Source organism: Lytechinus variegatus, chromosome 3, assembly GCF_018143015.1.
Source record: "Lytechinus variegatus isolate NC3 chromosome 3, Lvar_3.0, whole genome shotgun sequence".
NCBI classification, from domain to species: domain Eukaryota; kingdom Metazoa; phylum Echinodermata; class Echinoidea; order Temnopleuroida; family Toxopneustidae; genus Lytechinus; species Lytechinus variegatus.
Genome location: NC_054742.1, coordinates 72,566,981 through 72,592,157, shown reverse-complemented (window position 1 = coordinate 72,592,157; position 25,177 = coordinate 72,566,981). Strand labels below are relative to the sequence as shown.

General features: G+C 36.5%; 1 protein-coding gene across 1 annotated transcript; it reads left to right on the top strand.

Annotated features, from left to right (window-relative positions):
• Nucleotides 1-1,546: 1,546 nt before the first annotated feature.
• On the top strand, nt 1,547-25,177 carry LOC121411884 (carnitine O-palmitoyltransferase 2, mitochondrial-like). Its single transcript, XM_041604771.1, has 12 exons — nt 1,547-1,649; nt 4,156-4,205; nt 6,544-6,740; nt 7,729-7,788; nt 8,811-8,914; nt 11,189-11,322; nt 12,870-13,072; nt 14,471-14,744; nt 17,395-17,587; nt 20,112-20,285; nt 21,902-22,127; nt 24,468-25,177. Exons 1-12 carry the CDS (start codon nt 1,596-1,598, stop codon nt 24,794-24,796), a joined length of 1,998 nt encoding a protein of 665 aa, XP_041460705.1. The 5' UTR covers nt 1,547-1,595; the 3' UTR covers nt 24,797-25,177.

The following is a 25,177-nucleotide window of genomic DNA, read 5'->3' as shown; positions in this document are numbered from 1 at the left end:
TTAAAAATAATTGAAAGAATACTAATATAACCATTTTGAAAGATTGCAAGTCTTTATTTTCGAGTCATATACGACTAGATATTAAATTTGCTTTTATTGTAAAGAAGGATGATATCATAGTCAAAGATTTGAACATAGGTCTTCGTTCGATGATTTCGAACATTACAGAGTAAGATATCCAAGTCTCAATATTAGCATCAAATTCTACTGGATTTATTACAAAATTAAGTCGCAGACCAATCGTAAGGTGTGCGGTTGCCTTAAGTGACTCAAAATTTTGTCTGGTGCCCAACTCCCATGCCGTGATCCACCATGCCCACGGATAGTATTTGTAATCCAATATTTTTGCCTATATTAACCCTTACTTACATTTTCTTTATTGTAATATGCAATTCCCTTGTTCCTCTTTAACATTGATGTTACGTTGCTATTATTTGTAATGATCTTCCCGTTGATATTTTGTAGTATTATACATACAGTAATAGGCTCTATACCCTATTGTTATCGTTTCACCCGATTTTCTATGTATTTCCTATTGTAATGCCATAATTAATTCATTATACTATCATTTTTTTTTATCAGTGAATAGATTACACAATAAGTTTTATGATTAGTAACTGTTCCGTTTTAAAAACTTAAAAACTTCAGTTATATTCATGTTATCATTTAAATAAAAATATTTATTTGTTCATGTTACCAAGCATTGTTATCTTTTACTCAGATTTTGACTTTATTTTCATGTATGATGATGATTTTTGTTGTTCTTTACGTTTTCATCAGGTCATTGATGAAAAACAGCTTTATGCGGATTTAATAAATGTTCTAATATATAAAAAGGAAAAAAAGCGGCGAGAGAGTGAAGCGTGTATGCACAACGTTTGACCTTTTAAATGAATTTTAACAAATCTATAATATTTGTGGTTACGTGATATATTTTACATGATATTAAAAAGAAACAATATCATGGTTCACCCTTTCGACGATCTAATTTCCTTACTTTTTCCCTTTTCCATTTTTTCTTGGTCGTAAAACTTTCGGAGGTCGGCATGCCCCCATCTGTAGGCCTCCCAAAAGTTTCATGGTAGTTCTTAACTCTGAAACTTTAAAACTGAATAAAAAGGTATTCTTTTAAGGATTAGAGAAGAAATATAGGGAAAGCTAAGAGAAAAAGTAAAAAAAAAAAAAATAAAAACAACAACAGCAGAAAGGGAATCTATAATATGCCATCGGAGTTATTGAGACTACGAAAAAAAATCTATGTAAAACAAAATACATCATCATCCAAGAGGGCCTGCGGCATTAGTTGAGAATCAAATTTTGGGGAAAACATTCTGATTAATCATTGTTTTTCTGATACTTTGTTGATACTGTATATTGTACTGTTTTTATCCTTTTGATGGTTGAATAAATAAATGAATTGAATTGAATTGAATAGTAGTTTCATCCCCTCATGACCCCCTGGCCCTTGATGGGGGGGGGGGGGGGCGGGGGTAAACATTCACACTCATCATATGTCGGATCGGAGCGGCGCGCGCGGATCACATATAGTTGGGTACATTCACTGAAGATCAGTGGGTACATTCGCGCACTGAAAAATGGCTGGTATTCAGAGACTGGTGACTGTTGAGCGATTGAGATCGAAAGCTAATGTAAGGATTTTGGTTTTTTTTGCAAGTCGATCACTTTATCACTTTAATGTGGGTATCAGCTTTCTTAATTCTTTGCTAATCCTGAGTCTCGAGTCTTGTTTGACGTTACGATTATCGAACCATTGTCCCACGTATAGGAAATCATGTCTTCTTGCCATGGTCAATTTGCGAATTCTTTTCGAGGCGCGAGGCCGAGCTCCGAGGGCGGCTAAGGTAGACCAAAACTAAAAGCTTCAGTCTCTCTCTGTATTTTGGTTGTTCCGCTGAACTACATGTACGTTGGCTCCACTCACCCACTCACACATTGTATGAGGTTAGTATGTACTAACCTCGTACAATCATGACAATAGACCGTGTTTGACCCTGGATTTCGAAGTAGTCGGCAAACATCGCTTCATTGCTGAAGTAATATTTGCCGAAGCTCCTTCTCGCTACGCACCGGGGCTCTTGCCGGTAAGTAGCAAGAGTTTGTTGAATATAAAAATAATAATAAAATAATAATCCGATAAAAAAAACACATTTTGCTTACCTCGGCCTCGAAAGTGACTTCGCTTGTCTCTTCCACGGAAATACAAGGAAGCCCGTTGGTGGCGCTAATAATTTCACAACCTTGATTCAGCTCCTCGGTAATTTTATAACTGTATCTAAATTCTTTGAATGCGCAATCCTCATGATTAATTTACTAATTATGGGCACCAATTGATGAAATGCCTTCAAAAAACATAATTAATGATTATTATTGGTGATGATAACACTCATTTGCATAAATTTAAAAAGATGACTGATAAAAAAAATGAAAATAATATATACGTGCCTGGAAAGAAACCAGCAGTACAAGCTTTGACGAACGTCAATAATACGTATACGGTATACCAAAGTCTATACAATGAAAAGATTGGACACTTCACGGACTTTGCGTAATGCTTTGCGTCGATATGCGTGTAAAATAGTGTAGGTGCCTATTCTTTCCCTTGTCGTGTGTTTGATATGAATATAAATCGCGCGCCCTCTTCAGGAGAAAATTGATATCAACGCTGACTGATTTCTATCTCCGTAAAATCTTCACTAAAGATCAAGAAAATATACATATTTTAGAAAGAAACTTCAAGGAGAAGTCACGGAAGGATCTAAATGATTTGGTAAGTGTCATAGCAGGATGTGGAATATTTATTTATACATAATATTTATGTGGGCAAAAGCCCACTGTATTTTCGAAGTGTAGTGGTGTGTCGCGTGCGTATGACTGATAATCGCTGACTGTTCGACTCGATGAGATGATGATGGAGACGATTCTTGAGTGAATAGATAGTTAAGGTAGAAATTACTATAATGTAATATAAAGTTTTAAGTTTTATTAGTGGAATTTTGAAATATATTGTAGCAAATATATATTTGGGAATATAATGTGAAATATAAAATTTTATGTAAATAAATAAAAAGTGTAGAGATTATAATATAGATGATAATCATATGAATGTTGATGATAATGATTACATGGGTGCCATCACCAATGACTAGCTTGTACGTAAAGCCAACATTGAACTAACGTTTTATAGGTCGCGATTTAATTTTAAAACTGTTTTTTGCAAAATTTTCTCATGGTTTCCATTATCAGGGAAATATAATTGTGTACCATCCTCTGGATGATCCAGAAACCTTTCATCTAAGACACGATTATACGCCAGTGGCGGACTGTACCAGCTGGAAGAAGAGAAGACATTTTCACCTGAGCTGACGGTTTTTCTGCAAGTTGCCATCTTGAATATGTCATTATCATTGATCATGTTAATGTCTCAATATATTGAATGTTGTCTGCTACCACTATTCAATTATGAACAAGGTACATCTCCATGTGTGGCAAAATAATGGTGGCAATGTTTGGCTTAATTTCTCTTTTTATATGGGACAAATGCTTGATTTTCTTACACTGTCAGTTTTCATTACAGCTATTCATCATATAACTTGGCTCTTTATGTAAATTCAATTCTTTAAATTATTTTTTTCTTAATTATAGAGTCTGATCATCTGCCAGCCATTTCACTCAGTGAAATTGTCAACATTGAACTCTTCAAATCGTCTCTCAAAATCCACTTATTTCAGCAGATGTATAATAATTAGTTAAGTGCTTCTGAATGTTTTTAACGGAAATATGGCACAATATAAATACTGTGGATCTTCATCATCATCATCATCATCATCACATTGCTTATACATGTAGGCTACAAATGTTCACAGAATTTCTTGGCATTGTTTTGTGCATGATGGTACAAAGCCTTTCTACTCTAGGTCTAGCATATTTGGTACTTTATCACACAATTTCTTTTCAAATCCATAATTTTATTATTGCATTAGAAATATGAAAACATGCTTAGCTCTACAAAAAAAGTTTCTGACCTCCATGTGTGTGTTTGTGTCATGTGTCTTGAGCTGGGCAGTCTCACATTATTCACTTATCAGATGGTTTCCCTAATTCCACTTTTTCCTATTTTTCTTTTTGTTATTACAGTGCCTTCCAGTTGCTTCATCATGGAGAGCAATTCAAAGTCTTCGGAAGAGGTAAATTAGTCTTTTTAAAAAAAATGAAAACTGGTTTTACCAGCCTACTTCCTTGAAAAATGATATTAGTGTAGGCCTATATCTGGAATTTAAAAAAGTATGATTTAATCAGTTTTATTGGCCTGGTTCTAAATTTTATGAGCCAGGCCAATGATGATCACATGAAATTTATAATTTTCCAAGAGTTTTTTTTTTTATTTGGATGCCTTGTGTTGCAGCACATATAAAAAAAAGTCAATAAAAAATATGAAAAAAAAACTGATGCATTGAAGCCAACAATATCCTCCAAATTTTGTATACATTATATTCTTTAAAAAATCTGAGCTGCAATGTCCTTTCTATCCCCTACGTCTGTGATGTCTCATCTACAGACGTAAAAAAAAATCATTATTCAGTACTTCAAAACATGGATGGCAGAGCAGAGGATTATCCTTTCAGGGAATGATTTTCCTGGTATCGCATGGCAATTTGCTCCACTTTTTTGAAGGACTGCTATGCATAAAGTCTTTTGTATAGCATATTTTAACATAGGACTGTACATTACTAGTTGAGAGCTTTGCTGTTATGACCAAAAATGCTATTCAAATTTGTAAAGCAAAATTATTCCCTGCTTTGTTCCTTGGGGGAGGATATCTATTGTTGCACCCCCCCCCCAACACAAAAGATAATCCTCTGTTGTGTAGGTTCCATGACATTTTCTCTGGCGATAATTGCTCTGCTCTGAATTCCACACATTAATCTAATAAAAAACTTTAACCCTGGATTTAACACTATCTTATCCTGAACTCAACATAAAACCTTCTTGCAAACCTAACTCAACATCTTATACAAAATTAAGCAATTGTCAAAGGAGCAAATGTTGTATCAGCGCTTTAACACCCATGCTTCCAAATAATAATAATAATATAGGATATTTATATTGCACACATATCCACCTTTTTAGGGGCTCAAGGCGCTCCTATATTACCCAGCTAAGCTAGGCGTTCATAGAGCACACAGCTTCTTAAGAAATTACTTCCTACCGGTACCCATTTACCTCACCTGGGTTGAGTGCAGCACATTTTGGATCAGTTTCTTGCTGAAGGAAATTACGCCATGGCTGGGATTCGAACCCACGACCCTCGGTTTCAAAGTCCGAAGACTAATCCACTGGGCCACAACGCTCCAATAGTGAGACATTATCCCAATTTTATTATCTCCCAGAGACATTATCCCAATTTCATGTCATATACTGTAATGTGTTGTATATATACATAAATGTGTATATAAATCTCTCAAGGAGATGAGTTAAATTTAACCAGGGAGTTCCGGCGCACAGAGCGGGCCGGAGCCCAGGAGTCTGCCATGCATTTAGACTCTAGACATGGGACTGGGGTTGATTGGGGTCTCAGTAAATTATTTTTTAATGTGAAAACAGAATTTATGCACTTACCATGATTATATGGATGAAGGTCTATCGTGTGACAGCATCCTGACATCGAGGCACAGACTAAAACCTAAAAAAAACCCCGAAAAGTTCTGTTATGATACCTCTCCTTTCAAAATTCATAGCAAATTGGCCGATCGAGACTGGTATCGAGGGTGTACGGCACATGTGCGAAGTCTATGCGCTAGCGCTATATAGCCTCACTCTCGATCGACCATTTTTTTTAATTTTGAAGAAGGAGAGATAGTGTGACAGAACTTTTCAGGGTTTTTTTTATAGGTTTTAGTCTGTGCCTCGATGTCAGGATGCTGTCACACGATAGACCTTCATCCATATAATCGTGATAAGTGCATAATTTCTGTTTTCACATTTTAAAATAATTATAGAGACCCCAATCTACCCCAGTCCCGTGTTTAGAGTCTAAATGCACGGTGGACTCCTGGGAGCTCCCTGGGTTAAGTTAAATGGTGATTTTGGGGTGACAAAAATCTTTAAAATTGTCTTCATGAATGTGATTTTTATTTTTCTTCCTACATGTGTTTTTCCCCATACAGGTATGATCAATATTACAGAATTTATCAAAGTTCAGGTTTAAAAAAAACAAAATTGAGAAAGACCCCTGTTATGTTAACCTAAACCATTCCATTTGGCTCCGGTGACAATTGCTCCATTCAAAATTCCACACACTGATTGAATGTCCAAATTTAACCCTGGGTTTAACACTATAGCCTACCCTAACATAAAACCCTATTGCACCCTAAGTTACCCTGGACGAAATCAAGCCTGGAGCAAATGTTGTTTGGCCACCTGAACGTATGTCTTACATCATCAACAGTTCAACATTATCCTTTCCATTACCAGGCAGATAGGTTGTATTGTCAAATAATCAAATGTTTTATGCTTTTTTTTCAGCTCGACCTCGTCGGACTACATCCAAGATAGCATAGTTCCCACAATGCACTTCCAGCATAGCCTTCCGCGCCTGCCCATCCCAAAGCTCTCGGACACCTGCCGTCGCTATCTTGCCTCACAAGAACCGGTCCTCACTCCCGAAGTGTATGCCGCCACGGAAAAGATCGTTCAGGAGTTTGAAAAAGGAGAGGGAAATTGTAAGAGTGCCAATTTTTATCGTTTTCATTCATTTTAAACTTGCTTGGTCAGTTTAACAGGTTGTGATTTAATCTGAGGTCTACGAAAGCTATGGCTGTGGATGCCTTGTTGATTGGTCTTGATGCCCAGGCTCTCATTGGCTAGGCAAATCGTTGTCCCTTTTTTTTTAAGTTCCCATTTGTGCTTTGATATAGAAATATGCCCTATGGAAATATGGCCTAGCCCTGAAGATATCAAAATTTAAATCATGGTCAAACCTGGAGCCCGTAACACAAAGGTTAGTGATTAATAGCTATATGAAATGGCCAATTAAGATCAACGTTGCATGCGCATATTGCTCAGGAGACTAACTAGGAACCAATCAGGGCCCGTCTTACAAAGAGTTACGATTGATCCGATCAACCTCAAATGTATGGAAATCCATCAGTGTCATATTTTTTTCTACAGGAAATTTGCCTGATATCCTTTGTAAACAACAGGTTACACTGTATCTTTAAAATACTTTAATTGAAGATGCAATGCTATTGAGTGCAATATACACTGTACGGTACGTTTTTCCTCTAAAACATTCATTTTGTGTATTTTTTCAATGTATTTTTAGTGTACATGTAGGTTGAAAGTTGACATTTTTTTTAATGCAATGGAAATATATATTATAATTACTTCATTTACAAATGTATTAATTGAACATATACTATCTACACTTGTTAATCATATTACACTGCTAAAAGACTAATTAGGTTTTTATTTAAAAGTGTACAGCTGTTAAAACAGTTAAATAATCTTTATTGATGAGATGTGTCAATAAGCCAATGGTTTTAAAGATCTTTCAACTGACTGGCTCACATATGTCTATGATTGAATTCATTTATTTCACGAATTTTCATATACACTTGTAACATCTTGTAATTGTATGATAATAGGTACATGCAACTTGTACTGTAGCTCTGCATATACAGTAACTTTTGTTTTTCCTTTTATCTTCAGCTTTGAACAGCCAACTCATTGCCCAGAATAAAAGGAACAAACATACAAGCTACATCTCAGGTAACTATTTTACTACTTTGATGGGTCCTTGAAAACTTGGGAAAATCCTGGAATTTTCCCTTTTCATTTTCCAGGCTTGAAAAGTCCTGACATTTCCAAATGTGCCCCCCCCAAAAAAAAAAGTATCTCTGAATTGATTACATATTTATTTTCAACCATTTTTTTTAATTCAGTTTTCCTTGCTTTTGAAATCTTTAATTATAGTCCAGGAAATTCATTGATATTCTCTTTTTTTTGTTCGGAAAATGTAAGAACTCCAAATATGTTTTGAGCAATTTTTTAGATGAGAAAACTAAATTTGTCTTAATGGTAAGTTGATATCAGCCATGACGTAATTTCCTTCGGCAAGAAATTTATCCACATTGTGCTGCACTTGACCTAGGAAAGGTGAATGGGTACCTGGTAGGAAGAAATTCCTTGAATACTCAAGCACCCAATCAAGGTAGCCATGCTAAAGCCGGGGTAATAATAATATAGCAGGGCCCGCTGGGAGAACAGTTTTTGAAACTGTAGTGGCTACCCTGGAGAAATTTGCCATTATTATTATCATGAATAATTTGTATTGGTATGGAGAAACAGTGTATTGTAGAAGTTTGATGGTCTATTCTTATTATTATTTTGTGTGGGGACATCATGGTCTGTGGTTATTACTCTTTTCTTTCAATATGAGGGACCTAGGTTCGATTCCCTGCCATGATGTGTTTTCCTTCGTTATGAATTTTACCTGCAATGTGCTGCACTCAACCCAGGTGAGGTGAATGGGTACTTGGTAGGAAGAAATTCCTTGAATGCTTCAGCGTCTGCATGTATATGGCATCACAGCTAAAGCCGGGGTAATAATAGCAGTGCTTTGTATCCTCGGGAAAAAGTGCTTTATAAATCCAGCTTTTTGTTATTATTATATCATACATTTACGTGATTATTGATCTTTTCTACCAAATTTAAAATGAAGAAACTCAATTTGTTCAGAAAAGAGTGTAAATAAAGCAACACTATCTTTTTTTATTCATTTGTACATGTAGGTCCGTGGTTTGATATGTATTTGGAATCCAGAGCATCAATTGTACTCAACTTTAATCCATATTTCTCCTACACGTTCGATGATCGACCGGAGTATAATGATCAGGTATAGTCACTAGGTTTAATTTGATTTTCAGCTTTTAAAGAGGTTTTGATAGGAATAGGGGTATAATATCATTGCAGGAAACACATAGGGGTGATGGGCAATATCACCATCAGGACTGCCCAAATTGCTTGTAAAATTCCCAAAATTCAATGCTTCCTGGTGACTTTTTCTTTGAGTCACCCCAAGATCTTCAGATTTTTTTATTCTCACATGTCCATGTCCAACCAGATTACAAACGTTTGCAGATCAGTTCATTATCAATTGCACAATATTGGCTTCATAAGAAAATATCTCACTCGCTCAGCAACAGAGAAACTGGTACATTCACCAATTTCTCACCATTCGATTTTGGTAATAGCTTCCTTTACAACCAGATTCTCAACTTGGGAAATTGCAAAATACATCTGCACTTTTAACTCTATCTAGCAAGTGCAGCCACATCACCCTTATATTGAAAACTCTTCACTGGTTGCCCTGAAGGAACGCATAGTCTTTAAAATCTTTCTTTTGATTTTTCATATAGACAATGGAACTTCCCCCAGTTACAATAGGTCTTTGATGCATAATTGCCAACCCTCAAGAAATTTATGATCCTCATCATCTAATCTCTTACAAATTCCAGTTGCTAAGAAATCATGCAGGGAACAGGCCTTTGCTCGTGCAGGACCTAGCCTGTGGAATTCTCTCCCACAGATTTTGAAAACCGAGACTTCAATGACCACCTTCAAGGGCAATCTGAAAACATACCTGTATAACTAAGAGTGCCTTTGATAGACATGTATTTATATATAAATAGTTTTTGTTGTTCTGCTCTGAAGCGCCTTGAGCATCTAATCAAGATGGAAAGTGCGCTATACAAATCTCATGTATTATTTTTATCATAAAACAATATTCAAGAGTATTTAGAAAACAATTTTTCCACATATGTCGGAATAATCTTTGCATTTACCATATGAAATTGCTTGTTTTGCAATAAAGAGCCCTTTGGAATAAAAGAAACAACCCCCTCAAATTTAGCAATTGTCCAAACTTGAAAATAGGAAATAGTCCTTGAAAAGGAAAATTATTTCCTACCCTGGTTTATGTAAAATGTATTAATACAATTAAAGAGTAATACTTTGAGTGATGAAAACTACATGTATGGATGCGTGGCATGTTTAGGATTAATATGCCAATTAGGGGGGGGGGGGGTCTAAAAGAATAAAAACACAAAAATCATATTAATTTCCTTCAGGGGTGTGAGGACCCAGGATTTGTGCCCCAAGATCTACCCTATGAATGATTTGATTCTTTGTTTGGTCAAAATTAAACTGCCACATTACTAGTACAGTATTTTCTTTGGGGTGGGGTCTGTTAAAAAGATGTGTAATGTCTTCTATCAAATTTAATTTTATTCCACTGATCTGGATCCGTTTTCATTAAGACTTAATAATAACAAATGCACAATTTCTATAACAAATTTAATATCATCAATCAGATTGAAGGAATTCAGTAGCTTTTAACTGCTATTGCAAATTTGTATTAGTTTAAAGCTATTGAAATCCTTCAATGGGATTGGATGATAGTAACTTTGTTATAGACATTGTGCATTTGTTATTATTAGAAGTCTTTCTTTGTTCCGTGAATATTTGTGAAAGCCCATGAAGTAGTCATTGAAACATAATAGACATAGTAGTAATTATAATATTAATAATGATATTAATAATAATGATATTAATAATGGGCATTCATATTGCACCATCGATTTTCAAATAATCTATTCCAAGATGCCTTATTATTATTATTATTGCAACCCTAGGTTCCGCTCAAGCAGCCTTCCTGCGCTCAGTTCATTTCAAGGAATTAATCCTGCTGGGAACCCATTCACCTCACCTGGGTTGAGTGCAGCACTATGTTGGGAAATTTATTGCTAAAGGAGTGCATGGCATGGCTGGGATTCAAACCCACCTCCCTCTAATTGAGAGACAAGAGTCATAACCACTAGACTACTGCCCCCCCCCCCATATGAAAACATCAAATAGCCTGTTTTTCATCACTGAAAAGCAGGGAAAATATCACACGAGGGCGCTAGGCGATGCTCAAATGAGCCCTGGAAAATCTCCATTCATTGCAATGTTAAAGCTGATCCAATTTTGCAGATTATGCAGTAAATTGTGAAAAGTAGCTCTGAAAATAAAAAAAAAACAATTTTTTGCTCACTGAAAAGGATATTTTGTGATGGCACACAAAAACTTGTTTTAGCATAATGTTTCGTCACATTTTTTTTGTAAACAGCTCATCAGATCATCTAATTTTGTGGTCTCTGCCTTGCGTTTGATGAAGACGATGAGGGCTGGCAAGCTAGAACCAGAGGTCTACCATCTTAACCCTAAGAAATCGGACACTCAAAGCTTCCGCAAGATTGCAAGGTAAAATTCCAGAAAATCTCTTTTTTTTATGTACTGAAAATAACACGTAAATTCACTGCAACAACTTAGAAAACATGCGAAACTGGGAATGGGTTTAAATAATTGTCAGAATTTTTAATCTTCATCAGGGAAAAATCAGGGAATTTTGCTTTCTTGAAAAGCTGGGAATCCTGAATACCACATGTTGTGTCCATGAGGATGATAAGGTCAAAGGTCATCTAGGGGTCAAAAGATTACATTGCATAATTTAGTAATCATGAAATCAGGCAATATTTGTTTGAAATTGATTAAATTGAGGTGGTATATTGGACATCACATGGTCCAAAGTCCAGTTCAAAGGCCATTTGATGTTGATTAACTGACGTTTTGTCGTAATATGTTTTTTTTTCTCTAACAAAAAACCAAACACTGTTTTCTTATTCCATAATGCCAATAGATTGCATTGTAGCTAGTTAAAATGACATCTTGTCCATTCACTGCCTTGGATCATTCAAAATTGTATATAATATTCAATATTAAAGTGAATAAAAAGAGATTTTTTAATAAGAGATTTATCCGTATCTGGGAGACCCAATATATAATACATGCAGCTGCTGCGTACACCTCGCCCAAGTAACGGCGGTAGCTACACGTTATCTATTGTAGTGGGCGTACAGACATTATTCACTGCAGTGTCAGTGCAAATTAGAGGCGGTATTTTTACGGAAATGAAATTGATCGATGGCCAAAACTGTTGGATAATTTACCTGCTGAAATGATCGAGCATACCTCGAAAGAAAGAGAATGACTCGATGAAACAATGTTTTCAATTAGATCATGGCGGCGGGTATCGCAGCTTCGCAATGTCAGCCGTTGTTATTCTGACTGCAGGCTCAAACATGATAGATGGCGCTGTCCGTATTGAGGCCTATAGCGTTATGTAGCGTGACATGTGTTGTTTTTCCGGGGAACAAAAAGAGAACGTAATGAAATGTTTGCGCTGCTGCGCCCTGATTTACTGGAAAATTATCCTGCCTAAGTTCCTTCAGTGATTGGGGTGAGATATTTTCATGAAAGATAATGTTGTAGGTAGACTATATTGGAAAATATATGTAATCTAAGTGAGTTTGGGTTAAGGAAGGAGTTTAGATTAAAATCTCATTTCCTCAGGTACTAGATTGAATTGAAAAAAAAAATCTCGGCAAGTGTGCGTCAGGATAATAGAGAGATCCGGATAAGGGGAGGCCGGATAAGAGAGGTCGGAGTGTATATGCTGTGTTACATTATGCAGACGAGACTGCCAAAGGCTTTCTACTTTTTTTTGTCCGTCATGGGGATGTTCATATGAATAGCATTTCTGTCCATATGCCAGGAATCAATTTTTAATTCTTTTGGTATTTCTGTTGGGTTAAGTAAACTTTGCTGCTATATTGCATTGCATAATGCAGACAAGACTGCCAAAGGCATTCGACTTGTTTTTGTCTGTCATGGGGATGTTCATATGAATAGCATTTCTGTCCATCAATTTTTAATTCTTTTGCTTTTTTTGTTGGGTTTCGTTAATTCAGGTGGATGCCTCAGTCAATCGCATCCTACTATGCCATCATAAACAAGGCATTTCCACTGGATATGAGCCAGTACTTCAGACTATTCAACTCAACACGTATTCCTCGGATCGGTCGAGATGAACTCGTCACCGACGAAAGTGGGCGTCATCTACTGGTAGTCCGGAACGGGCATTACTTCACATTCGATGTTATTGATCGAGAAGGTGAGTACATGATGATAATATTGATATGCGACATTTATGCCGTACTTAATACAATGTCTCTATTATCTTGCTTGAGCACGGCTACTCTGCTCAAGGGATTGAGTATTCAAGGAATAACTTGAAGGTGGAGAGTTGCAAATGTAGATAAGTGCCTTGCCAAAGGATGCGAGTGCTGCGGTGGGATTCAAAGTTCAAAGTCTGAAAAAGTTATCCACTGCGCCACGATGCCTCTATGTGTGTGCATTGTGGGGAATTTGCTTAAACACCTCAAGCAGGATGTGTTACATGTAGGAAGGATAGGAAACTCAATCACAATACATTACAAAATCTATAAAAGCATCACAATCATTGACAAAGCATTCCACAGGGGGTTTGATATTCCATGTGGTGTGCCGATGTTAACCCTTCGGAGCAGACTGGCTTCTGTAGAAGCGAAATATCAGCATTTACTAATTTTGTCTCTAAAAGCATTGTTTTGGTCCAATTTCTTTTGCAAATTTCAAAATTACTTATGGAAAACAAGAGGGAAGCCCTTGTGCTATTTTTCATGCCAACATAAAAGAATTGTGAAAACAAAAACAATTTTCAAACTTGACTAATTTTAGCATTTTCTGACAATTTGTGCTATTTTAAACCTCACTCATTATGAAGGATGTATAATAAGGAACATATTTTGTATAATGATTTATGTGTATTCTTGTGTGTATCTGACATACTTGTATTTTCATGTTACTTGAATTATGGTTATTTTTGTTCGCTTATAGCCAATATGCCCACAAACGTACTAAGGCGTCATCAAGAACTTGACAAGCCAAGTTAGAATATTACTTTTTGGTGTTGCTCTGAGAAACTGTTGCCAAATGAAAATGTCTGTATTGTTGAAACACCTGAAAGTCATTGTTGAAACACCTGTTTAAAACATATTAGCTTGTTGTCATATGGGGTTGAATTGAGTTTAAATAAGGGTGTTGATCAATAGCATCGCAGTGCATGTTTTCATTTCCTTGGAGTATGTGCAAAACAAATATGCGTGTACTAAAAATAAACAGGGCATGCAGCTAAGAAAGATTCTTAGCTTCACATTAATTATTTTTAGTTCCCATAAGAGCGAAGTATACCCCCTTTTCTGTTTTCACTGTATCATCTGATTAAAGTAGGCTTCAGGAGATGAGAAATATAATGACTTCATTGGTAATCTGAACGTAGGCAATGTCTTTCTTCAGCTTCATTTCAGATAGCTACATAAAATAGCTACAACCAAGTCACCACTTGAAATGAAGGTTTTCCATCATTTTCTCCTATGGTACATTGCAATTATTTGCTTGACTCATATAATTCTGTGTACTTAAGCTTACTGATATCAGTTCTCTGCCCATCAACCCTTTTACCTGTTTCCAGGAAACATAGTATCCCCAGCAGACATCCAAGCCAATCTCCAGTACATCCTGAACGACAACACGCCCCGTCCCGATGCACCACTAGGCTACCTCACCGCAGAGAACAGGGATACATGGGCCAACGTCAGGGAGCAGATTGTAGGCACCAGTGAGAAGAATGCCGAAACAATGAAGATGATAGATTCAGCTGTATTCTGTCTGTGCCTTGACGACACCAGCCCCGACGTTCCTGAAAGTGTGACTAGGAACAATCTGTACGGGGATGCTGCATACAGGTAGGTTCATAAGGAAAGGAAATATTTAATTTAGATACTGCCAACTTTATCCTCGTGTTGCCAGTCCTGAAAGGCCTGAAAGGTAAATGCCAGTTGTGGTAACAATATCAAAATGAGTTCGTACAGAATCCAATGAAAAATGTCTGTTTGTATAAATAAAAAATGTGTGCCAAAGGATTCTTGAAGAAATTGTGTAATTGCAGAGAAGTTAGCAAATAAGCACAGGATTCGGGTCAAGCGTCAGGCCAACATTCAAAGCAATAATGATAATAATACACTGTCCCACGTGCGCTTATCTGTGTTGGTGATCTTCAGTGTGAACATTTTTCAGCATAGATTTCAAGAATTAACAAAGTTCCATTTATGTAACTGTAGCAGATCTAGATCCTCAATGATATACTGACAATTAAGCCTGGTTTTACAGACTTTCTCATGAAATCAGTGTTTACTGCAACTACTGGAATTTCTCTTTAATGACAGGCCTCACTTACATGTACCCTTTAGTAGCATTTGGTCAAAATGACCGTAGCTTCATGCATTGTTATGGGTTCAATGATTGAATCCCACTTTCTGATGACTAATTTTAATATCTTCAGTTATGAATTGAAATTTAGACGGTGTTTCATAAGGCTGTTTGTAAGTTAGGAGTGACTTTATATATGATTGGTGATCCTATCTGAGGAGTTACGTCACATCAATGAAAATATGGTGCTCATAATTTCCCTTTAAAAAGGATCACCTGTCACTTGAAAAGTTGCTCATAACTTCCAAACATCTTTATGAAACACCCACATGAAAGGACTGAGGATATAAATAGGAACATTTGGTATGGTGAGGCTACATATTGTCGAGTTCTTCAGAAAACAACACTGCCAAATTTTATGTTGGAAAGACTCAGTTCAATTTTAGCTGTTGGGTCTTAAAATACACTGCCTAAAATTGAAATACAAAAAAAAATTGTAAAATATCTTGGAAGACACTGTTGAGAAAGCACTCAAGTGCACATTTTTTCAGAAATTTACATTGTAAGATTTTTTATACCATTTCTTATTTCATGGTATTTTATACATTTGATAATAAAAAATAGTGGTATATTTACCAAGGGTAGCCATTTCAGTTCCAAAAACTGTTCTCCCAGCGGGCCCTGCTATTATTACCCTGGCTTTACCTGGGCTGCCTAGGTGCTCAAGCATTCAAGGAATGAATCCTTCCAGGTACCCATTCACCTCACCTGGGTTGAGTGCAGCAAAATGTGGATAAATTTCTTGCTGAAGGAAAACACGCCATGGCTGGGATTCGAACCCACGACCCTCTGTTTGAAAGGCAAGGGTCAGAACCACTAGACCACAACGTACCTACGCGCTTCTTCTTCTCTGAAGAACTCGATTATATGTAGCCTCACCATACAAAATATATCCTCAGTCCTTTCATGTGGGTGTTTCATAAAGCTGTTCATAAGTTACAAGAAACTTTACAAGCAACTGGTGATCCTTTTTTTGATGTAAATTATGAGCGCCAAATTTTTGTTAATCACCAATTGTTCTTAAAGTCACTCCTAACTTATGAACAACTCATTTGTGTATACATAAATTCATACAAAATCAGTTTGTCAGAAAGATTATAAATATATACAAGTTTTGTTTACAGGAGAAGGTTCAAGTCCCTAGAAACAAATGCTGTAGATGGGATATACCTGGGCCCCGTCTTACAAAGAGTTACAATTGATCCAATCAATCGTAACTCTATGTGAGACGGGCCCCTGTAGTACAATACAATACAAAGAAAAGACAAATGGCCAGAAAATGGGCAGGGAGAAGAAGAGAAGAATGGAAGGAAAACAAGTGAAAACAAAAGAGAGAAGTGAATGGGAAGGCAGGCATGTATTACAACTTAAGCCAAATGGATTCTACAACATTATTACGTAGACTCGGGTTAAAAAAAAAGATTGTCGCAACAGCTATTGCACATTATCATGTTAACTAAGAGTGAAAAGGACTATGAAAATATGAAGATATAATAGGATGGCAAAAGATTATTTTTTTCATTTTCATACAAGTTTTATAGCTAGTTATTGACAGAGATTTTTAATATGTACACTGTACGTTTAGTCTGGAATATCGTTCCATATTTTCAAGCCAGTATAACGGATGCCTCCTTGAAAGATCGTTTTTCTATATTTAGGAATATATAATTCTTTAAATTTTTAAATTGACTTTTGTTAAAGATAAATGCCAGTTGTGGTAACGATCTCAAAATGACTTTTTACAGAATACAATATAATGACCACCCAAGTGTCTGTTTGTATGAATAAAAAAATATGTGCCAAAGGATTCTGGAAGAAATTGTGTAATTGCTGAGAAATAAGAAAAATAAGCGCAGATTCGGTCACTTCCGTCAGGTCTTTATTCCAGCAATAATAATATACTCTGTCCCACATGTGCCTATCTGTGTAGGCGATCTTCAGTGGGATCACTTTTCAGCTTAGATTGTATGATTTCACAAAGATCAGTTTATGTGGCTATACCAGATCTAGCCTCAATGATATAGTAATACTTAACCTTGGTTTTACAGACTTTCACACAAAATCATTGTTTTACTGCAACTTCTGTTCTGTCATTTAGCTTTAATACCTTGCTTTTTACTTATGAAGGTGGTTTGACAAGTCCTTCCAGATCATAGTCTGCAAGAATGGATTGATGTCGGTGAACTTTGAGCATGCCTGGGGCGATGGGGTGGCTGTACTGAGGCTCTTCAATGAAACATACAAAGACCTGACAGAACAACCAGCGCTATCGCCGTCTTCAAAGCCCTCCAACATTGATCCATCTCAGTGTGTGAATAGGGTCAGTATAAAAGTCATTGTGTTCGATGAGGGGGAAGTTGTTCATTGTGGTGATGGATGTGAGTGAAGCGTTAAACCAAGGGTACGAACATTGGAGAGCAAGGTTTCTAAAATTAACAGTGGCGACTGCTGATATGTTGGCTGCATCTACAACACTGTTTAGCCCTACACTTCCAATGCCAAAATTTGTGTATTGTCATAGCAATAGTTGATGTAAAACATTGCTCATGTGTGTAAGTGCTAATGAATGTGGTTGAGAGATTTTCTACTCTACCAGTTGACAGCAGTATGCTTTTGTTCAATTTAGCCATTGTAAAAGTTAAAAGAATCGTGCTACAACAATAGCATGTAAGCAAGTGCACATGGATTGATCATTTGTTTGACCTCATCAATTTGTCATTTTTTTTTAAAAGGAGAGAGAAAATGAAAAAGTTGTTAGGCATTTAAAATGTGTGTTAATAATTTGAATATATTTGTGTATATAGTTAATGATAACATTAGTATGATAGTACTTTTTATATCTGTAGATACAAAGTCATATAGAAAGTAGATTGATATTTAATACCACTTTTTAATTGAGTTATTCAACATTGTACAACGCCTACATAGCTTGTTGTACGCGAGCAAATGGGAGGCTGAATGTCAAACGTTCGTACTGTTGCACACAAGGCGTACCATCCAAAATGATCTGTTGCACGGCTTTAGGAGGTGATGTCACAATACGATTTGATTCATTGCGCTCAGTAAAAATGAAGGTGCAATATGCGTATAAGCCTGCTGGCCAAGTGCGCAATGCTGCCCAAGGTCGTGTGCGCTTGTGGTATTTTGTTTTTTGTTTTCATTTTTTTTTTTTACTCCCTTTTCATAGATTACTGCAGGGAAAAATTCTTTTTTTTAAAATATTTTCGCAAAATTCTGAGGCGTTGTTTGTGCAATGGTGCGAGATTTCGCATTCGGTGAAAGAAACAGATGCTCTATTCAACTTGACTAATGCCTCATTGAATAGAGCATCTTTCACCTTTTGTGAAATCTAGCACCTTGCACTCATGCCTATTCGCTATTTGTATATCATTTGTTCTTGGAAATAGTCATAGGCTTCCATTGTAGAGGTTGAAAATCCTTTTTATGAATTTCTCACCTTCAGTTTCAGTTTAGTTTATTTCACTTTCGTTTTTGTCTCACCTGCGAAGCAATGTGAGACTATAGGCGCCGCTTTTCCGACGGCGGCGGCGTCAACATCAAATCTTAACCTGAGGTTAAGTTTTTGAAATGACGTCATAACTTAGAAAGTATATGGACCTAGTTAATAAAACTTGGCCATAAGGTTAATCAAGTATTACTGAACATCCTATTAGAGTTTCATGTCACATGACTAAGGTCAAAGGTAATTTAGGGTCAATGAACTTAGACCATGTTGGAGGAATCAACATCGAAATCTTAACCTGAGGTTAAGTTTTTGAAATGTCATCATAACTTAGAAAATATATGGACCTAGTTCATGAAACTTGGACATAAGGTTAATCAAGTATCACTGAACATCCTGCATGAGTTTCACGTCACATGACCAAGGTCAAAGGTCATTTAGGGTCAATGAACTTTGGCCGAATTGGGGATATCTGTTGAATTCCCATCATAACTTTGAAAGTTTATGGATCTGATTCATGAAACTTTGACATAATAGTAATCAAGCATCACTGAAAATTTTGTGCAAGTTTCAGGTCTCATGATTAAGGTCAAAGGTCATTTAGGGTCAATGAACTTTGGCCGAATCGGAGTATCTGTTGAATTACCATCATAACTTTGAAAGATTATTGGTCTAGTTCATTAAACTTGGACATTAGAGTAATCAAGTATCACTGAACATCCTGTGCGCATTTCAGGTCACATGACCAAGGTCAAAGGTCAATGAACTTTGGCCGAATTGGGTGTATCTGTTGAATTACCATCATAACTTTGAAAGTTTATGGATCTGATTCATGAAACTTGTACATAAGAGTAATCAAGTATCACTGAACATCCTGTTCGAGTTTCAGGTCACATGATTAAGGTCAAAGGTCATGTAAGGTCAATGAACTTTGGCCATGTTGGGGTTTTTTGTTAAATAACCATCATATCTCTGTAAGTTTATTGGTCTAGTTCATAAAAAGTGGACATAAGAGTAACCATGTATCACTGAACATCTTGTGCGAGTTAGAGTAGTATTCAAAGTCAGCACTGCTGCTATATTGAACCGCGTGATGCAGGTGAGACGGCCAGAGGCATTCCACTTGTTAGATAATAAACATAACAAACATATATATACATATGTATGAATGTACAAAACAGAATAAGTGTCATAAGAATAGTTCAATAATTAATTAACAAATTCGTAGGGAATAGATGGAATATATACAATTCTTTTGTTCCAAATACATTTTGATGATTAGACAAATTATAGATTACAGTTAGCATGTGAAAATGAAAATGGCCTTTTTTATTGCAATTATTTAAAGTCCTATTATTTTGATGTGATTTTTCCTTCTTAGTTGACCCTTGACCTTGAACCAAGTGTATCCAATGCCATCAAGACTGCAAGAGAAAACTATGAAGCTGCTACAAGCAAGCTACGCATTGATACCAACCAACACATGGAGCTTGGAAAGAATTTCCTCAAAAGTTGTAAGATCAGCCCAGACTCTGTCATGCAGCTTTCATTCCAGGTCAGTTTGATTATGATATAATCACTGTGTGAGGGGGTGGACATGAAGAAATAGGGCAACCCACTATCCTAAAATGGATCGATGATGATAATGATGATTTCATTTTCATATTTGGACAACAATAACTTTGCACTAACCTTTATAGAATTTGATTTGATCATTTGGCTATTAATGGCATGGTGATACAAATGTATTCTTTTGGGTCCCATCGTAAAAAAGAGGTATGATTGATCCTGTCAATTTTGTATGGAAATCCATCCATACCATCAATTTTTTTTCTACAGGAAGAGAAAACTACGAAGATGCCAAAATCTCCGTAGTAAACAAAGAGAATCACACTGAAACTTCAAGAGAAGACTGAATGTATGAATATACATTATATCTAGAAAATATTTTGAACAAATTTACATTGTAGATGTTGACGTTGCTGGTCGTCGGTTTGATCATAACTCATTGTAAGAGGAGGCCCTGCATTCTTTGAATTGCTTCATCATATTCCAGAGTGCAATTCCATTAAAATAATAAATCATTTTGTATGTTCAACCCCAGTTTTTCCTACTCTTAATTCAGTCCATTGACTGTCCAAGTTATGATCATTTAAAGACCATAACAAATTTTCATTATTTAGGGTTAGAAAACCGTGAAAATCATGTTAGATACATGTAGTTCCCACATGCAATAAAAAGGTAACATTTTCTGAAAAGCTGTTAACGTTTTGTTTCTAAATATAAAGGAGATGTTTGATATCAATAGATGCTCCAAAAGACACCAAAAATGCATATTTTTGTTCAGTCAATAGAAGTGGAATTAGTCCTTTTTTTTCCTTCATTTTTTGTCCATATTCATGTGTGTCTCTGATGTTTCTGGTAATGTTGGTTGCCAATCAATGCGCAATTTTTCACTGTAGCGGGTAAACATGATCATGCTTTGTGGTGGGTAACTTGTCAACAGCTGCATCTTTTTTGCGGGAATCCGGCAAGTGGCCTTTTGTTATCGATTCTCTCACTTTATCCTGGCCCCCACGCATACCTAGCTGCCAACAAGTAGGATTTTATCCTCTTTTAAGGGTTTTTGCACAAGAATAGGACAGTAGAGTTTTTCTGAAGTTCGACCATGTGTGTTACATGTGTTGTATTATTCAAAACACTTTTTTTTGCTTGTTCGTATGCTTTTTAGTCAAACATAAATCTGTCGTTTTCATCATCAGACCATGTAACTGAACTTTATATAAGAGTCATGTTTGCATAGAATGGATTACAAGTCACTGACACTTGGACAAGAGGCTAGTACAGGTAGCGCACATGTATGCAAACTGTAAAGTTAGTGGTTATTCTTAATGCTTGTGTGCTATTTTCCATGCGTGAATTTTTGCCAGTGTGGAAAAGTAGGATTTTTGTGTTGAAAATAGAATTTTTCAGAAGCTGGTGACTGATGTTACTAATACTGAAATTTTTCCGATGTGGCAAAGATAGGATTTTAAAGAGAAAAAGTAGTTTTTGGTCCAATTAGGTTGTCACCTCTGCGCGTACATGTAGTGTCTTTGTTGTAAGATGGACTGCGTAAATACGTGGCACAGACTTTTGTCAAGGTACCTTACCGTTGTTTTCCACACACAGATGGCGTACTACAGGATGACGGGCAAGGTTGGTGCCACGTACGAGTCCTGCAGCACAGCCGCCTTCAAGCACGGCAGGACGGAAACCCTTCGATCTGCCACGAAGGAAACCTTCAGTTGCTCCCAGGCATTCCAGAAGGATTCCTCAGCAGGCCTGGAGGAGAAGAGGAGACTACTACACGAGTGTTCGGATAAACATAACGTCCTCACCAAGGAGGCTGCTATGGGTAAGTTGGGATAGGTTTAAATCCTTTGATTAAAGAGGAGTCCAACCCAAATTTAAAGTTGTTTTATTAGATGGAAAAAGAAAAATCACACAAGTAGATATGTGCAAGTGTGAACAATATCGGACAAAAAAGATAAGAAAGTTCTGAATTTTCAATCAAACGTGATAATTGGTTGTCACTATATTTATGGAGACTTCAAATTGTTGATGTTATAGTTATGTATAAAGGCAAGGACCACTCTTCCATTTGACCAGTACATAAAGTGACATTTCATTTTATTCAAAAGTTTTACTTCAAATAATATTTATCTTTCATGAAATAATTTGCTTCCAGTGTTATATTTTAATTGCTGCTCTGGGGGAATAGATACTTTTAGGAGAAAACCATAAATCCCTGATCAGTTAGTACATGGCCTATGGGACTGTTGCCCCAGCCAGTTGCCAATTTGAAGTTTAGTCATTGAGATCTCAATTTAATACACCTGTAACTTTCAATATTGCTTGTCCGATATCTTTCAAACTTCCACCTTTCTGTTTTTCTTATTTTTCTTCCTCTCACGCACAACATTTTATGACCCGAGGTTAGATTCCCCTCTAAAGATAAAATCTGGTAATGGTAACAACGGAACATAAACTGTTCACAGAATTGAACAAAACTTACAAATAATCATAAAAATTGTAAATGAATGATATCTGCCATACATATACCATTTTGTAAGAAAATGTGGAATTACAGATTAACAAGCATTGAAAGGTCACACCCCTAATCATACTTCTGAATTGCTTTCCTTAAAAAAAATAAGCCAACAGTATTTAATTTGCAAAGTTTACGCCATGGATTTTTTCTGAAAGTACCTTACACTAAAAGGAAACTCTTTATGGATTGTGCATTCAGATATGTAGCTACTGGATGCAATGGAATCAAATTCCCATTGTAACAAGGAAAGCCCAGTCTGTTCCTGTTTTGAAATCATAGATGCATTAGGGAAGCTTTTGAGTTGATTGTTGTGATATGGATTTCTTTTAATCCTATCTAGGCCTGTGTATTGTAGGAGATCATATGGCCAGGGAGGAGGGGTTAACCCTTATTAAACTGTGGGGTCAATTTGACCCCCCCTCAACAAATTTCATCGCCATGACACCGCGCAAATTTTTTTTGACCGCGCCGCTCACTGACTTTTTTACTTTCAAGTCTTGCGCACCTTTTGAGAACAAATATGCGATGTCAAAGTATATGGTTCCGAAGTTACGCAATATTTTGTTGGCGCATATCAGTCCCAAAATACATGCATCATAAAACGTGATTCCTGTACAAAGTCAATGCAAATTGTGTTTTTCAACCAAAAATCATAAATGTTTGATTATTTTTTCTCTTGTTGTTTAGATGGATTTTTATGTTATTCATGATCGCAAAAGGGTCTCCGACAAATTTCATAAATAAACAATAAAAACAAAGTTTTGAAAACACAAAGAAATACATAAGAATAAAAAAACCAATAAAATACATAGGAAATTAATGATTTTGGGGCAATTTTTCTGTAGATTTTTGTTAGAAATGTAAAGATTGATAAGTTCACCAAAAAATAGCTTTCTGCTAGCTACATAAAGTGGGTTAAAAGCAAAAACATACGCAAATGAACAAATTTAGGGCATATTTCATATGCTTACTTGTATAATTAATTAATAAAAAATATAAGCGATCAATTTTTTGGACATTTTACTGTACAATTTTACTTTTTCTTGGAGTTTACATCTGGATCTACGTGCTAGCAAATCTTCACGGCGATCATGCGCAATCAGCGGCCGAGATCTGGGGGGGTTGGTCCAAAATAGCCCAGTTAAGATAGGGTTGAGCGTAGTAGAGTATCATTGTCTAGTGTCTGCCAGGGATATAGATACATAGGTGCTAGAGGTGATTTTGATAATAATAATAATGGTAATAATAGCTGGATTTATATAGTGCTTTTTGCCTGAGGATGCAAAGCACTTGCTAATATTACCCCGGCTTTAGCTCAAGCTACCATCACTGGGGCTCAGTGCATCAAGAAATTAATCCTGCCAGGTACCCATTCACCTCACCTGGGTCGAGAGCAGCAAGTTGTGAATAAATTTCATGCCAAAGGAAAACATGCCATGGCCATTTTGCCCCTGAATTGCTCAAAAGAGCACTGGAAGATGAAAAAAAGAGAACCACGGAAAATACCCTTTCACTAAAATGTTAAAGCTATATAGTCCATGTTGCAGATTTAGGCAGGAGTTTGCGAAAAGAAGTACTGAAAAAAAATTACCTGGTATCTGCACTGTACAAATTGATTGTATTATTATTATTCTTTTGCTCTAGGACAAGGATGGGATAGACACCTCTTCGCTCTGCGTACGCTGGCTGCAAAGGAAGGCAAGACCCCAGCCATCTTTGCCGATCCAGCCTACAGCTTCATCAACCACATCATCCTCTCCACCAGCACTCTAAGTGCACCGGCTATCCTGATCGGGGGGTTCGCGCCCGTCGTTCCCAACGGTCTCGGGATCGGTTACACCGCTTCCGACGATTCCGTGGGATGCCACATCACGTCGTATCCCAATTCTTTGAACGGGAGCGACTTCGTGGCGTGCGTGGCTGACTGTTGGAAAGACATTCACGATGTCTTGAGTAGAACAAATAAGCAATAAAGATAGCTGTACATACATGTAGCAGTGCTTCCCAGAATTAACAAAATTAATCATTTGTATATTGTAGCTTGTATTTAACATGTAGATGTGTTATGGCTCAGTGGATACATCTCCGGACTTTGAACCACAAGGTCCAGGGTTCAAATCCCACCGCAGCACTTGTATCCTTTGGCTTTTATCTACATTCACACTCTCCACCCAGGTGTAGTAAATGTATACCCGGTAGGAAGGAATTCATTAAATGCTTGAGCGCCCATTAAGAGTAGCCATGCTAAAGCCAGGAAATAGTATGCAGCGTTTAAGCTCTGTATAAATTATGCATGTCATTATTTTTTATTTCTTCACAATTATCATAGATAGATGAGTATATTTGTAAAGCTT

Excerpts from the sequence above, each read along its gene's own strand:
- LOC121411884 (XM_041604771.1), top strand. The coding sequence starts at position 1,596 with ATGGCTGGTATTCAGAGACTGGTGACTGTTGAGCGATTGAGATCGAAA. Across the intron at positions 4,206-6,543 it reads ATTCAAAGTCTTCGGAAGAG|CTCGACCTCGTCGGACTACA; the intron begins GTAAATTAGTCT and ends CTTTTTTTTCAG. Across the intron at positions 8,915-11,188 it reads GACCGGAGTATAATGATCAG|CTCATCAGATCATCTAATTT; the intron begins GTATAGTCACTA and ends TTTTGTAAACAG.